We start from the raw sequence: 16,473 nt of genomic DNA, 5'->3' as shown, positions 1-16,473 counted from the left end.
TAACACATTTATTAATATCAGATAGTGTATTTATGCATTCTAAATAAAGCATTTTGTCGTAGACACTTATTTGCTCTGTTACCTCCAACAATATCCGGCAAAAATTCAGGGATCCAGTGCAGATGTGAAATAGCTTTTATGCCAGAAGATAGATCAACCAACAAACTGCCACTAAACACAAATTCTGTTGACTTTTGCTTTTGCATGACCTCACGTCACCTGTGAAAGTCTGCACGAGGAGTATGGCAGCTCTTTGGGAACATTCTTTCTCCATGACTCAATTGTTCGCTCTGCAGAGACTGGCTGTCTCTTGGCTGTCTCTTTCTGCAAGTCAAAACATGCTACATAGAGAACATTGTGTCATGTAACCTACCTTGTACATCAAGACAGGTTTTGGGGTTTTTTTTGGTTGTAGCTTGCCAATTTACAGTGAGGTCATAAAAGGAAAATTATACATAGCTAGCCAAGTCTGTTAAAAAATGAAAAGACAATTGCTCGCAAATGCCAATCCCAGAACTCGGTGTACTCTAATTATCGGAACCAAAACTTTCACTTCATGGTATTTGATTTGTCTGAACTTGAAGTTAATTAACTAGTGAAATGTTCCATAATAGTTGTCTACGGCAGCACTGCAGTTACTCCCACACTTGTTTCAGTCTAAACTTGTTTTTCAAAGCTTTGACATTAGCATTTGACCATGTTACAGTCTGTACCAAAAGAACAGAGTAGCTGCTTTACCATTTACTGAGGGTGCTAAGCTAAGCACAGCAGCTTCTCAACCAGTATTGTTGATCTTCTCACCAAGAAAGAAAGCATGTTGGAACATTGGGTCACTTCTTTTTTATCTTTACATTACGGTTTCTATTAGCAATACATCTTGTCCATAATCTCAGAAATGAGTGCCTTTCCTGTGTCTGCTATAATTTTAAATCTGAACTGTAAAAGGCGAGATCATTTAAAAGATTACATTTGTATTGATGGAGCTGAAATCATACTCTAGTTCACCTTCACCATTAAACACACTTAGTTTGGCCAGAACTCCATAAAAGGAAAACTTTGAGACCGCCTTTCGCATATCAGTTCTTAAGGGGCAGGATATAAAGAAAGCAGCTTGATTTCATTGGCTAAACTATACCCACATGTAGGCATGGTGTCATAGACAGTGCTGCCTTATTCTCAAACTTGTCAGGGAAGCTCCAGAGACAGCACTAACAGACTGCAACTGAGGTGCTCTTTTGCTCTTTCTCAGTGGCGGATTTGATTAAGCATATGGTTACTGTTATAACCTGTAAGTACATTTTGCACTTAAAAATTTGAATCACCTTGCATTCTATTCATTTATTTGTCACGTCATGTTTATAGTTAATTCATTGACTGTTGGGTTTACTAAGATATTTTATTTCTTATATTTCCTCTTTTGCATTTATAGATTGCCTGAGTTTACTGCAGCTTTCAAGAAAAGACAAGACTTCCATTGTCACATTTACAGTCTGAAAATGAGCTGTACAAGGTAAGTTACTGTTATATATTTAACCATGTGGTAACTTTATTAACATTAGAATTCACAAAATATTTTTTATGTTGAAATATAGGATAAATTATATTTATAATTTAATTTATCTATATAAAAATAGATCTGATTTTAAACCTATGATCTTTTTTTCTTAGAGTTCTTCATGCCTTTAGTCATCCCCAGCACGCTGTGAATCCAGTTGAAATGGCTAAGTGTCTGAGCTTCAGGCAGGAGCAACAACTTTATGAACTGTTTTCCATGTCGCACCTGAAACCCACAAAGCCTCCTTGTAAGCATACTGACTATCCAGTGAAGACCCCTTATCCATTATCACATCCATCCTTGCCTTCCACTTCATCTTTACCATCACAATTGTTGCGCTCCCCTCACTCAGCACCAGAAAATACTCAGAGCTGTTTACGCAAGCACATCAGCAGAGAAATCAAGAAGCAAGTTGTGTTTGCAGATGCCAAAGGATTTGCACTTACTGCTGTGCGTATGTTTAATCCTGAACCTTTGTCTCCCACTTCTATCCTGGTGATGAGACCCTCTCCAGCCAAACTGGAAGGCCAGCAGTCAACCTCAGATAAATTGAATCCCTACAAGTTGCGGCTGGGTTTCCCTCAGCCAGCCCAGGACCAGAAAGCCTTTCTTGCACGTTTGCAAGATATGAAAGTACAGCTGGAAAGCTGCAACATTTCTGAGTACGCCTTAAGTGGTAAAGTGTTTGTTGCCCATGTCGCTACTGAAAATGATGTGTGCATAAGGGTGACCTTTGACTCCTGGCGCAGCCATCGTGACATTCCTTGCACATTCTTGTGGCAACATCACTGTGGGGGATCTGATGTGGATGTTTTTGGCTTCAACTTAAGCTTAACTCACAACATGGATCCAAGGGAGCGAACTGAGTTTTGTGTGTCATTCAGACCAGGGCCTTGCGCTACACCACACTGGGACAACAACGGGGGACAAAATTACAGAGTGTGGATGGAAAAAGAAAGATCAAATGTGAACCAAGACAACACTAATTGTTCATACCCCACACTTTCAAAGCATAGGTCACTGTCGTGGCCTTTACACAAGTCCATCAGTGTGCAGAACTGCGCTGATCTACAGTATATTCAGAAGACTCAGGGACGATTGGAAAATGCGTCCAAATTGAAATCACCCAATACCCTCTTCACAGACTTAAGAAATATTATTTTAACTTAAAATATTTAAGAAACAGTGGCTTTAGGGAGGGGTACATGCTTATGAAATCTACCGTGCTGTATATGTCTGCGCAGATTCTCAGTCATCCAGGACATGGTAGTCTAAGAAGCTTGCAAAGAAAGCAACTGGACTTCTTTAGGTTTCGTGAAGACATTTTCATCAAGAGACTTTTTTAATTCTGAAACTAAATGATGGAGAGTCACAGATACTTAAACCTTGTGGAGGTTTTCAGTGGACAGTGCTGGTTGATCTGTAATATACCCTTGAAACAATTCAAACATAATGCACCTCCACCTCCTAAGCTTAACTTCCGTTTTGAAATGTGAAAACTTGTTTGACTTGATATTCTGATTAAAACTGTCTTAAAATATAATTTGTCTTTTTGTCCATCTCCTTGGCAAGGTAAACTGTGCAATATTGCATAGCCGCATGTTGTAGTGTGACATAACATCACTGGGGAAAAAGCAAAAAACTTGAGACCCGAATTTGCTTAAGAGAAAAAACATATGTCAGCAGATAAAGGTAATTATTCCAAAAATCTTTTTTGATGGGCTAACACAATGAATGGACTTGTATATTCACACAGACATTATTTCTCTGGCCTCAGTTCTGGCTCTGGTGTGTGTTTCCCTCTTGTGCGTCATACATACCAGAAAGAATAAATTAACAAAACAAAACAGATCTTCTGGGCGAGGTGACAGACAAGCTTTGAATGGGACGTTGTGTTCAAACACACCCTGCTCTAAATGGTTGAGTAACACCCTGGGAACTGTTACATCTTGTCATGCACATGACTGGAGTGGCAAACACCATGTAATCATGGCAGCATAAGGGACAGCATGTACTTTGGATAATGCATGAGTTTGTGTTTACAGTACATACAAAGGTGGAGTCATTATTAGATATTAAAACCACACGGAGGATGTTATTGTTGCTTTTGTTCTATTTATTCTAATCTTTGGGCTGGTTTCTTTGTCCTACTCTTTCATTTCACACAGGACAGCTCCCAGAAAAAAACAAAAAAACCTTTTTGGAACTGTCATAGCTAAACAGCTGGGGTGTTGCATTTGGGGCATTCACAGATGATTGGTTGGTTTTCACACCTTGTAGCCTTAAGTACCTATTTATTTATTTTACTTTTTTTTTTTACTATTTCATTTGAGTATTATATTTCCCACCTCTTCCACCTGTCACGATCCTGGGTCTTATGACCCAGTGTTTTGAGTTTTAGTTCTTTTGATGTTTATAGTGTATGTTTAAGCTTAGGTTTCCTATGTTCATTTGCTTATTAGCTCCTCCTTGTGTTTTCAACCCCTGTGAAGTCTCCCTTGCCCTTCGTGTGTTTCATGTCTGTGTGTCTTATGTTGTCATGTCAGCCTCTCATGTTTCCTGTTTTATTTTGAAGAGGTCTTGTGTTCCTGTGTTCATCGTGTTTAGTTTTACTCTTCCACTGTGACATCGTTATGTTCATGTGTGTCAGCTGTCCCCCCATGTGTTCCCACTTCTCTCATTAGCCTCCTGTGTGTATTTAGTCTGTGCGTTCTCATTCAGTCTTTGTCGAGTTGTCTGTGTTGTTCCCATGCCAAGTCCTGCGTTCAGGTTTTCATATACAGTATATATGCTCATCTTCATTGCCATGTTTAGAGTTTTGTTTGTTTTTCTGTTTGCCAGGGTTTTTCATAGTTCGTGCTTCCTTTCTAGTTTACCCAGTTTAGGTTATTGCTTAGTTTGCATTGTTTTTGCCCTTTTATTTTGTACTGTTCTGTCTGCCTTAATAAACAGCTCATCAGTTAAGTTTGAGTTTTAGAATGTCTGCACCTGGATCCACTCTTCACACTCCACGCAGTTTGCCTCGGCAAACTGTGACACCACCTACTAAAAGATAAGCTGAACAACAATGTCAAGTTTTTTTTTTCCAGTACTGAGATACATTCTCTGAATAAAGGTGCCAAAATAATTCTTTAAAAACATTTTCATTCTTAAAAATTAATTTCCCATATTGATGATGCATGTTATATTTTGTATTTTTTGCCACATGAAAACCGCAGTGACAAATGACAACCTCCTGCCAGTGGGACTGGGATGTTGGTCATTTTGCAAGCTGCTGATAAACACCCTCATTTGTCATTTTGTTTTGAGGACCCTTTGCATTCTATAGTGCACAGTATTCACAATCTAATCTCTGGAGACCTGGGGTACAGTCCTTGGGCAAGATACTGAAGCCCCAAATTAAAACAGTGTGGACATTAAGGTTTCCTGTTCATCAATTCAGACACTGTTTCAGACAACAAGTCAAAGTAAGGCATAGCCATCAACACTATAGTCATTTGTTTAGGAACCATGATAATGGCAACTACTACATAAATATTAAAAGACTGTATGCAGACATCCACACAAGGCATTAAGTCTGAGAAAGGCTTTTCACTGGTCGATATCTTTTTTTCTCTCTCATTTTATCTTTTAGAGAGCAGCAGGCACAGCTGGATGGTGGCCAGAAGCCAGCTACCAGCTGCTAGTGATTACAGTGCTAAAGCTCATGTTGTCTGAACAATAGCCTGCAGACTGATCCAGTGGGCTGCAGCCACAGCTGTGATCACAAAGAGTGAGCTTTGGGTAGCTAACAGAAGTGGCTTGCTAAAAGCAAGTAGGCTGTAGTGACACGATTTATGCTTTTCCTATAAACTCACAATTAACTAAAACTCTGTCTACGATAGGAACAACAACAAGTGAATGATCTATTAGGAATAATTTAAATGTATTTCATGTTTATATCAAACTACCTTCTTTCTTTATCTTCCAGGATGAAAAAAAAAACAACGTGAGTACTTGGATCAATGTTGTTAATAAAGACATTAAACACATACTCAGAACATAAAACATAGGAAATAGCGTCTGTGATTAGTTCAAGTCATGTGCACGTCTCCAATGACTGTAGAAAACATGGACGACGCGACAGCTCCCCAAAAATTAAGCCAAAACGTCTCTATCGCCCCCTGGTGTCTGGCTGCAGTATAGGTCATAAACCCCGCCTCCTACATGTTATCGGATGGGACTGGGGTCAGACTAAAATAAATTAATTCTCCTCAGATAAATTTTTTGCAAAGACTCTTTCTTTTGTTATCAATAGTTCTCATCACGCTGATTTATGTCCAAGGGGTCTCCTTTTCCATAATTTTGATTCTAATTCCTACCGCAGTGATGTTAAATTGGGGTGTAACGTCATCATGACAGCTTTGACTGACAGCTGTTTGGGAATAGCAGATAGAGTGGGATGCTGAGAGGAGGGCCAGCGTTTACGTTACAAAAACACGATCGACTGTTTTAACCCATTGACTGTAGAAAAGATGGACGACGCGACACCGCCTCCTACCATTGTGCAAAAATGAAGCCAAAAGGCTAGCCTCCACAAGCGGGATATTTTGGCTTCATTTTTGCACAGTGGGAGGAGGTGCGGTTGCGTCATCCATGTTTTCTACAGTCATTGGTCTATAATAGTCACATTCAGTCAATCCAGAAAAATGGGCCACCCAAAGAGTTGCAACAATGAAAGGCAAACAATTTTTTTTCGTTCAAGATTAAATGATTATAGTTGATATAGTTGATGATAATACTACACAAAATGACTAGAGGTAAGTCTTAGTAGAATTATTTGTATTTGTATATTTTGCATATCATGTGTATTTGTATATGTTACAAATGCTACATTATAGTGCTTGATGCAAAGTATCTTATTTTTAAATACATAAAAATTCTGTGAAAGCAGTGCTATGAAAAAGCTTCCTTTGCCAATTTGTGTGTTTTGTTTTAATGCAAATTTGGCAGACTTACATGTTACAGGTCATTAAACCAAATTTTCTATCAGAAACAGACCACTTGAGCAAATACAGAATGAAAAATTTAAAATATGATTTAATATATAAGAAAAAAAGCTTTCCAAACTTGTCTGGCACAATGTAAAAAAAGTAATTGCCCGCCAAACCTAATGCAAAGGGTGGCACAACCAGTTCGATGTGCCAATGCACTAGAATAAAGGATGCTAGGATGAGGATGACTCTAGCCTTATCTTAACCTCCTGGATGACTAGTCCATGCGTTCTTAGGGTAATATTGGTAGGTCAGCCAATCCTGTGAAGTTTGATCACTGTTCCAAGTTTTCTCTATTTATGGGTATTAGGTCCCACCTCTCACCGTGGTTCACTGGAGTCTCAAAGCCTTAGAAATGGTTTTGTAAGCCTTTCAAGAATGATAGATGTCAATGAATTTTTATGTGAAACAACTGACATCAACCATTCTCCAAATGATCTTTATATTTGTTGAGAGGTGTTGCTTTTTGAGATCTACTTCACTTCACTGTTCAGTTTTTATTCGTTTAAGTTTGGTGTTACAAAATGAGACTGTTACAGATATTATACTGAATCCAGCCAACACAGACCAAACATCAAATGAATCCATCTCAATAATATCCTTTCAATTTTTTCTTGTTGGCCACAAAAGGAAACAAGTAGAGCAGAGTGCTCTCTATTGGCAATAATTTTTAAAGATTATACTTCGGCAAATGTCATATAACAGATGAAACAATGCAGGATCACAACTACAATCCAAGATGGGCAATTTAGTGAATGTAGGAAGCTATGGATGGTTATAGGCTGCTCCATACTAAATCACATTACCCATGTTAACCATCACAATATTTCTACACTGAAAGAGCGTTACATCACTTTTAAAAGGATAGACATATCTGAAAGATTGAATTCTTTGTTCAATATAGTTGTTTGCAGAGGTCTTATTGACACTGGTCACTGGGAAGGTGCTCATGCTCAGGATTCCAAGAAGATCTTGCAAAACACTCAGCAGCCTTTCTGTCACACTCACAGATGAACATCTCACATTCATTGTTATTGTCTGAAGAAGAGAAAATAAAGAGCTCAAAATTCACTTTGCAATAACCAGAAGGCCAACAAGTGCTACTATAAAGTTAAATGCCAATCAGCTTTTTTGAGTACTCACTGCCACAGGTGATCTTTTTATTTTGGTCATCACAATTATAGTCATAGAACTCAGTGTAAGGATTGTCCAGGATGGGCCAGCATTCAGGGTGCTGCATAGCATCAGTGTAACACTGGTCATGCACCTGGAAGCACCTACAAGTCAAAACATGAACAATGGTGATTACTGAGAAAAAAAAAAAAACTCTTTTGTTTTTTTATGTGTTAAGTAGAATGGCTAAACCATTACCTATCCAGATCATCCACGGGTGTGCCAGAGCCCCCCATTCCACAATAACAGCCATAATCAGCATAGTCAAGAGCAGGCCAGCTATCAGGCATTACACACAGGATCATATTTCTGAACTGGTTGAGTGCCTAGTAGTCTAAGGACTGGGCTGAAGCACAAGCACAGGATAGAACTATGATTTATACCCTAATGGGATGTGTTTCTATTAATGATATGTATAGTTTAATAGCAACAGACATGCTGTACTCACCAATACAGAGGCCTAGAGCAAAGAAAAATGCAGTCCGTCGGGCATTCATCTTGAAGTTTAATCCCAGAGTAGCTCCCACTTATGTTCAGGCCTGTTTATATATCAGGTATGGAACCTTGTCTGTCAGCTGTTCATACTACACAGGGTCACATAGACTCTTAGAATCAAGAACCAACATGTGCAAAAAAGGATAATCGTTCTCACACTCGGGGAACTTGTGTTCAGATTTCTGTAGATGTGTTAATGGTTGCTTCTGTTAAGTAATCATGTTTTTGTTTTTTTGTAAATTTCTGAGTTAGGATTAGACTATCCGTGAAACGTTTTTTTTTTTTTTGTTTACTGGGTAATTACTGGATCTTTGTTCAAGTCCATTAATTGTTTAAAATATTAGTCAGCAGAAATGACCCAGTCTATTATAATGCTCAGGCACTATAATATAAGCAAATACTTGTGGGTTGTATGTAGGTTGTCATACTTTTACCATAATATTCTTCTACAAGTACAGATAATTGATAACATCTGGTATATTTACCCCTGGATTTGTATGTTGTACTATTTGTGCAGGATAAATGTTTTCCAAAATATGATTTTTTTGTTATTGAAAATAAGCTTTCTGAGCTTTTTTCACGCAGATAAACGTTTGCAGGGCTCATGGGTCAAAAGGCTTGGGTATGCCAAATTAAAGGGACATTTCTAACGAAAGAAGTACATTGATGTACATAACTATGACTCTATGAACCAGTTAATTGTTCATATTACTATTACCAAAGGAGGAAATGAAATACAGTACTATGAAAAAAGTCTTGAGCCATGCCCCAAATTTTCATATTTTTTTTCCAAGGAGATTTTTTAAAGTGGTCTTGAGCACTCTCTTGACTTTCTGAAGGTCTTTCCAAGATTTTCTTTGGAGAATGGTTGCATTGTCACTCATTTTCAGTCTAGTCCTTGTACCTGATCATTTTGAGAGGAATGTTTTTATTGGTTGTTAAGCTACTTAACACTGACCTATGACTCACTCAAAATCATCCCTTAAGGCTACGTCCACACTTATGGAACGCCAGGACTGCCATAATGAATTAATTAAATACACCATTAAATAATTAATTAAATGTGGCAATAATTAATTAAAATTGGAATTAATTAATTAAATAAATAGTTATGACACATGTAATGAATTAATTATTGACACATTTAATTAATTATTTATGTATTTCACATTTTAATTAATTATTGACACATTTAATTAATTATTTAATGATATATTTATTTATTTCATTTTGGCAGTCCTGGCGCCTGGCTCTCACCATGAAATAATTTTATCTGTCAACCTCACCCATCAAACACAGGGGGCGGGGTTAACGCTGCCCATGCAGCTTCTCTAACATTTGATTGGTTGCCGTGCAAAGTAAGTCAAAACAGGTCGATCCTAGATAATCGATTGCTTGTGTAGACTTGGGGCAGCCAGGTATCCCAGAATGCATTTCAAATCACAGGCAGTAATGGTGGTGGTGTAGTTTTAAAATAGCCCGTTTTTCTGTCACCAACTACACTTTTAACAGTGTTTTAGCCTCGAATGTCGCGCTGTAATCTTCACATGTCTGGTCAGGTTGTCAACATAGAACATGTTTGCAAAAGTGCTCAGATGTTTTCAGAGATGTCACTTGCTCTGCTAACAGTCAGCATGCAGAGTGCACCAAGGGGGTTACGTTAACCGGTTTGTTTACATATTCCACTTTCCGTGTTCCACATGTTGCATTCGCAGATTCTCATTTTCACCGAACGATCGTCTCTTTCCACCTGGTCTTGTGTCTCTGTGCTTCTGTAACATAAAGAACGAGCTGACATTTTTCTCACGAAACCAGCGATCAGCTCAACAGACCCTCAGTTTACCTGCATGCATCCTCCTCCTCACCTGTCAGCTGTTTAACACCTGCTGCTAATTCAAGAAACACGCACACGTTACCTGGTGATAGTCACAGTTTAACTGGGCAGCCGGTGCTCGATATTACGCAATGTCAGCACATTTTTCTGCACAAGATAAGTAAATATAGTTTTTCCCAAGCGCAGAGCTGCCGGAGCTCGTTTTCCAACAGAGCACTTTATAGGCGAACCCACTTTATCAGCGGCTGATGTCCAATCACCGGCACACAGCTTTGAAACCTCACCTGAGTTTTAGCTCTCAGTGGTTAAACGCTGGACTTAATTCACTCAGGTTTTGTCTGTCGGGTCACGTTTACTTCGTTGTTTTATTTACAACTGAGCAAATCGGTTTGGCTGAGGTTAAAGTTACGTTTCAGAACAGACGTTTAATGGTTCACTGGCACATGTGTTAGACTGAACTATTTATCTGGTGTGTTTTGGATTTAACAGTGAAGTTTGAGATTAAACTGACTTTTAAAATGTTTTTATACAAAGAGGAAAGAGAAGGCGCATTTCCACCGAGAGGAGCAGAGTTTCCAACTACATGTTCATAATGCAGACTGCAACCTGGACAGAAATATTATATCATCTGTTTTTTAATAGTTATTCAACTGTATTCTAAGCACCAGCGATCTGTTAGAATTTTTAGAGTTTACTTAACTAAAAATAAATGAGGTTAACATATAATTTATGTGATTTCTTTTCTCTCTCTCTCTCTATTTATTTTTTTGCTTTTTCGGTCATGTTATGTTTAGCTGTCAAAGGTTTGTTACAAACTATGAAACACATGGTGCAGACTTCTGGATGTTAGAAGAAAACTAATACTGCTCATGAATGAGACGAAAGGCAGGAAGGTGTCCTTTAAAACTATAAACATGTTAGTAGGACCTCCCTATTTATATCATAGTTTATGAAATAGCACGTGTATTTCAGTAACAGCCTACTGATTTCCGTGTAGTGGTGAACAGTCACAGAGCTCACGTGGGTGTTATCTGTGATACTCCTTAACTATAATTTATCCAAGTTAACTTCAGTTAACTCTGAGCGGCTGGATCGACGGAGGTCAGACAACAATTTTACATGTATGATCTTAAAACAGGACACAGCCATTATCCGTCCTGGCCTCATATCAAATGTGAACGCAGACTGAGCTTTATATCTAATCTTCCTCTCAAACATTTAAACAGCAGCGAGTCTGCAGCTGAGGGAACACAAACTCAAATTGTCGGAACCGGTTTGCTCGTTTCTTGCGTTCATTTGGTAATTTATTAAATGTATAACTGTTATAACTGCTGAGTCTCTTACGCTGATGAAAATGCAGAAAACACAGATCACGAACACCTGTTCAACCAATCGCTTTCATTCCACTTTGATCTGTGACAAACTGACGGTTCATCTCCGTTACAGTGTTGCGTTAGACTGCTATATTTTTGTGTTCTTTATGCTGTAGATTTTCACGTCTCTGGAATAGTTGGCAGTATTAAGGATGATTTTCTGTAAAATTATATTGGTATGAGCCGTGACATATTCGTAGATGACCGTTAGATTAGTCAGCTGGGAAACTCTGGGTTAACTCAGAGAGCTGAAGATATCGTGGACATGCTGATCTTGCTCCGTGGTGTACAGGTCCGTTTACCCTCATGATTAATATTCACAATAAAAATATTAGCCGAATATCATGAAGTCTGTATGTGTGTCATAGTGTCGAACAACCTTTGTACAGTTAAAGCCAGCAGTTACTACATGAGGAAACACCAACGTTATCTCTTTTATGCGTTTATACGCAGGTCACACTGATGACTGAACAAAAAACCAAAAATCAGCTGTTAATCGAATTTATTTGCTCTCTCTCCTCCTTAAACATGTTTTTAATGTTAGTTATAATTCAGAATTGGCGACTGAAACACGTAGGACACATAAGAACATCAGGAAATAAAACCCCGATAAATATAACCTCAGTAAAATAAGTCCGTGTCAGCGGGGATTATTACAGCTGTGTACCGGGGCCTGCGCTTTGTCGGCGGTAATAATAGCTCGATTGCTTGCGAGGCGAGCGGGTCTATCCCACGCTTTGCCGTGAGACTGGGCAGACATCTCCGAAATCATCGAAGCACTATTGCAAAGAGGCTGTATCTTGACAAACCGACCAGACACATGAAGATTAAACCACTACATTCTCGGCTAAAAAAATATTAAAACTGTATTTGGTGACACACACAAACAGGGTTTTTCAAAGTTCAGTTCTGTTAGTTTCCACATGCTGGTTGTTGTGTGCTAAAAACAATGGCCACCAGGCCAAAGCAATGGTTTTGAGTCGATCAGCGTTAACCCCGCCCCCTGAGTTTGATGGGTGAGGTTGACAGATAAAATTATTTCATGATGAGAGCCAGGCGCCAGGACTGCCAAAATGAAATAAATAAATATATCATTAAATAATTAATTAAATGTGTCAATAATTAATTAAAATGTGAAATACATAAATAATTCATTAAATGTGTCAATAAATAATTAATTAAATGTGTCAATAATTAATTAAAATGTGAAATACATAAATAATTAATTAAATGTGTCAATAATTAATTAATTAAATGTGTCAATAATTAATTAAAATGTGAAATACATAAATAATTAATTAAATGTGTCAATAATTAATTAATTACATGTGTCATAACTATTTATTTAATTAATTATTTCCCATTTTAATTAATTATTGACACATTTAATTAATTATTTAATGGTGTATTTAATTAATTCATTATGGCAGTCCTGGTGTTCCATACACACTAGCCCTGATAGATGTGAAAACAGCATTTTTGTCTGAAAACATTCCACATTAGTGAGTTGTGCGTCCACATTGAAACGGCCGAAAACGCTTATGTTCCAGTACTGCACATGAGTGAAACGCAAGAAGATTCGGCCTGCCTCATTTCTGTCTGCCGTTTATTTATTTTTTGGTAAATGCACCGAGTTTTTTAAATGGGCTAACAATGAGGTGGAGTTGTTGCTGCGAGTAACACAAAAGTACAAAGTTGCAAAAGTGAGTGAGAATTAAAGAATTTGAAAAGCTATCTGAAGCATGTACAAACTGATATTGATCTTTGTTAGGGCTGTAAAATTGAGAGCAAACAAAACAACTGCTGTATAATGCCCTCTGCTATATTTGTTAAATTGGTTACATGACTGCATCATCATTTCATTTCATTCATTTCATTTATTTGTTCATTTTCAGGCACAACAAATACCTATATTGAACATAAAATGCACAAAACAAAAAACAAAAATTGCCTGAAAAAGGAGTGGGACGAAGAAAACTTATTAAATCCCACCCCTATACTCACTCATCATCAAAAAACAATAAACTTCCCGCAGCTACGCTCATCATTACATACAGACCCATCAACAGCCCCGGACACATACAAGCATCTCAATGGCAGCTCGCAAACAACAATTAGAGCCTTCATAACTGAATACAGAATATATAAATTATAAATTGTATTACCACAGGTAACAGGCAGTAATAATTACAAGTAACAAAACACACATACATATACATACATACATACATACATATATATCTACACACACATGCACGTATATATACATACATACACACACTTTTTTTTTTTTTTCTCTTGGAATCCATACCAGCAATGGTAAGAGAACAGACATTACAGAGCACACTAAAAAACCATCATTGAGTATACTGTGACCAGACCAACTGTTTGTAGAGGAATTTAAATCTATGAATATTTTTGCATTGTTTCAATTGTAAACTCAGACTGTTCCAGATTTTCACACCACATACAGACACACAAAAACCTTTACGGGTTGTTCGAGTTCTGGGTAATTTGAATTCTCCAGAGCCTCTCACATTATAAACCTTTTCTCGAATTTCAAATCTAGTTTGTAAATTTGCCGGTAGAAGTTTAGTAAAAGCTTTATACAAAATTATGGATGTATTGTAATTAACCAGATCCTGGAATTTAAGTAGCTTTGCCTGAAGAAAGAATTTGTGAGTATGATCTAGATAACCAGCCTTGTGAATAATACGCAGTGCTCGTTTCTGTACTGTGACTAATGGATTAGTTGTATTTTTATATGTGTTTCCCCACACTTCCACACAATATGTAAGATATGGAAGAACCAGGGTACAGTACAGAGTACGAAGTGCATCTTTATCAAGGTATGGTTTCACTTTGTTCAAAATTGCAAGGCTTCTGGAAATTTTGGTTTTTATGTGTCTGACGTGGGGTTTCCATGAAATATGACTAACATGCATCATCGTCTCAGTTTCACTTTCAAAAGTCTCAGTTTTCGCTGTCCACACTGTGACACATAAGCACCGTCTTCGAATGTATGCATTTTCGAGAGCGTCCTGAAAACGCTGCGTTTTCCTTCGGGGAAAACGCCGTCTCATTGTGGTCGGGAGGCCAAAACAAAGAGAAAATGATGCGGATGTAGCCTAAGTTAGAAGGCACCTTACTTAATTGATGAAACAGTGTTGTGTCTACAGATAACAGACAACTTAAAACCTGAAACAGGACACGAGTTGCATCAGGTTCATCCATCTACTATTTGCGGAAACTTCACCAGAAATGTTTTCACTGGAATGGTGGTTCTCATAAAGGCCATTCTTAAAGAAGGGAAACACTGATGGAGAAAAGGCTGGTGTATGTCAAATTAGATAAAAACAAACTTAAAACTCAGTGGCAACAGGTCTTATTGATTAAATTTGTGACATTTCTGGTTCAAATCATCATCAAATCATCAACAGTATCAGGACAGAGATACAACAGTCATCTCAAACAGAGTGGAGGCTATGTCATGCTTTGGGACTGCATTCTAGCCAGTGGTGTGGCTATCAGTCATGTATTGGCCTTCCCAGAGCCCAGACCTCAAAATTCTTCGAGCAGTGTGGGTTCATCTTGACAGAAAACAAAACAAAAGGTAATTAAGAGAAAGTTTCCTGAAGAGAGTTCAGGCGGTGTATTGAAGAATAAAAGTGGTTCAATTCAATTCAATTCAATTTTATTTATATAGCGCCAAATCACAACAAAAGTCGCCTCAAGGCGCTTCATAGATACAGAGAAAAGCCCAACAATCATATGACCCCCTATGAGCAAGCACTTTGGCGACAGTGGGAAGGAAAAACTCCCTTTTAACAGGAAGAAACCTCCGGCAGAACCAGGCTCAGGGAGGGGCGGCCATCTGCTGCGACCGGTTGGGGTGAGAGAAGGAAGACAGGATAAAAGACATGCTGTGGAAGAGAGACAGAGATTAATAACAGATATGATTCAATACAGAGAGGTCTATTAACACATAGTGAGTGAGAAAGGTGACTGGAAAGGAAAAACTCAATGCATCATGGGAATCCCCCGGCAGCCTACATCTATTGCAGCATAACTAAGGGAGGATTCAGGGTCACCTGGTCCAGCCCTAACTATATGCTTTAGCAAAAAGGAAAGTTTTAAGCCTAATCTTAAAAGTAGAGATAGTGTCTGTCTCCCGAATCGAAACTGGAAGCTGGTTCCACAGAAGAGGGGCCTGAAAACTGAAGGCTCTCCCTCCCATTCTACTTTTAAATACTCTAGGAACAACAAGTAGGCCTGCAGAGCGGGAGCGAAGTGCTCTAATAGGGTAATATGGTACTACAAGGTCATTAAGATAAGATGGGGCCTGATTATTTAAGACCTTGTATGTGAGGAGCAGGATTTTGAATTCAATTCTGGATTTAACAGGAAGCCAATGAAGGGAAGCCAAAACAGGAGAAATACAGTGGGGCAAAAAAGTATTTAGTCAGCCACCGATTGTGCAAGTTCCCCCACTTAAAATGATGACAGAGGTCAGTAATTTGCACCAGAGGTACACTTCAACTGTGAGAGACAGAATGTGAAAAAAAAATCCATGAATTCACATGGTAGGATTTGTAAAGAATTTATTCGTAAATCAGGGTGGAAAATAAGTATTTGGTCACCTCAAACAAGGAAAATCCCTGGCTCTCACAGACCTGTAACGTCTTCTGTAGGAAGCTTTTCTGTCCCCCACTCGTTACCTGTATGAATGGCACCTGTTTGACCTCATCATCTGTATAAAAGACACCTGTCCACAGCCTCAACCAGTCAGACTCCAAACTCCGCCATGGCCAAGACCAAAGAGCTTTCGAAGGACACCAGGAAAAGAATTGTAGACCTGCACCAGACTGGGAAGAGTGAATCTACAATAGGCAAGCAGCTTGGTGTGAAAAAAATCAACTGTGGGAGCAATCATCAGAAAATGGAAGACATACAAGACCACTGATAATCTCCCTCGATCTGGGGCTCCATGCAAGATCTCATCCCGTGGGG

General features: G+C 38.4%; 2 protein-coding genes across 2 annotated transcripts; one reads left to right on the top strand and one right to left on the bottom strand.

Moving 5' to 3' along the window:
* Positions 1-1,132: 1,132 nt before the first annotated feature.
* On the top strand, positions 1,133-3,098 carry ppp1r3c2a (protein phosphatase 1 regulatory subunit 3C2, duplicate a). Its single transcript, XM_085167539.1, has 3 exons — positions 1,133-1,288; positions 1,430-1,510; positions 1,669-3,098. The coding sequence occupies exons 2-3, from the start codon at positions 1,497-1,499 to the stop codon at positions 2,723-2,725; spliced, it is 1,071 nt and encodes a 356-aa protein (XP_085023665.1). The 5' UTR covers positions 1,133-1,288; positions 1,430-1,496; the 3' UTR covers positions 2,726-3,098.
* A 2,471-nt stretch (positions 3,099-5,569) lies between these two features.
* Positions 5,570-9,251, bottom strand: LOC146514568 (phospholipase A2-like). Its single transcript, XM_085167540.1, has 4 exons — positions 8,210-9,251; positions 7,960-8,107; positions 7,732-7,865; positions 5,570-7,626 (listed from the first exon to the last, which is right to left on the bottom strand). The coding sequence occupies exons 2-4, from the start codon at positions 8,064-8,066 to the stop codon at positions 7,508-7,510; spliced, it is 360 nt and encodes a 119-aa protein (XP_085023666.1). The 5' UTR covers positions 8,067-8,107; positions 8,210-9,251; the 3' UTR covers positions 5,570-7,507.
* Between the last annotated feature and the right edge of the window lie 7,222 nt (positions 9,252-16,473).

The sequence above is a fragment of the Neolamprologus multifasciatus genome, chromosome 7 (genome assembly GCF_963576455.1).
Source record: "Neolamprologus multifasciatus chromosome 7, fNeoMul1.2, whole genome shotgun sequence".
Lineage (NCBI taxonomy): Eukaryota > Metazoa > Chordata > Actinopteri > Cichliformes > Cichlidae > Neolamprologus > Neolamprologus multifasciatus.
This window is presented reverse-complemented; position numbering and strand designations above follow the sequence as displayed.

What these genes read in the sequence shown, in the direction of transcription:
- LOC146514568 (XM_085167540.1), bottom strand. Translation starts at nt 8,066, where the DNA reads ATGATCCTGTGTGTAATGCCTGATAGCTGGCCTGCTCTTGACTATGCT. An exon ending in CCCGTGGATGATCTGGATAG is followed by an intron (nt 7,866 to 7,959) that starts GTAATGGTTTAG and finishes TTTGACTTGTAG; the next exon opens with GTGCTTCCAGGTGCATGACC. An exon ending in TAAAAAGATCACCTGTGGCA is followed by an intron (nt 7,627 to 7,731) that starts GTGAGTACTCAA and finishes TCTCTTCTTCAG; the next exon opens with ACAATAACAATGAATGTGAG.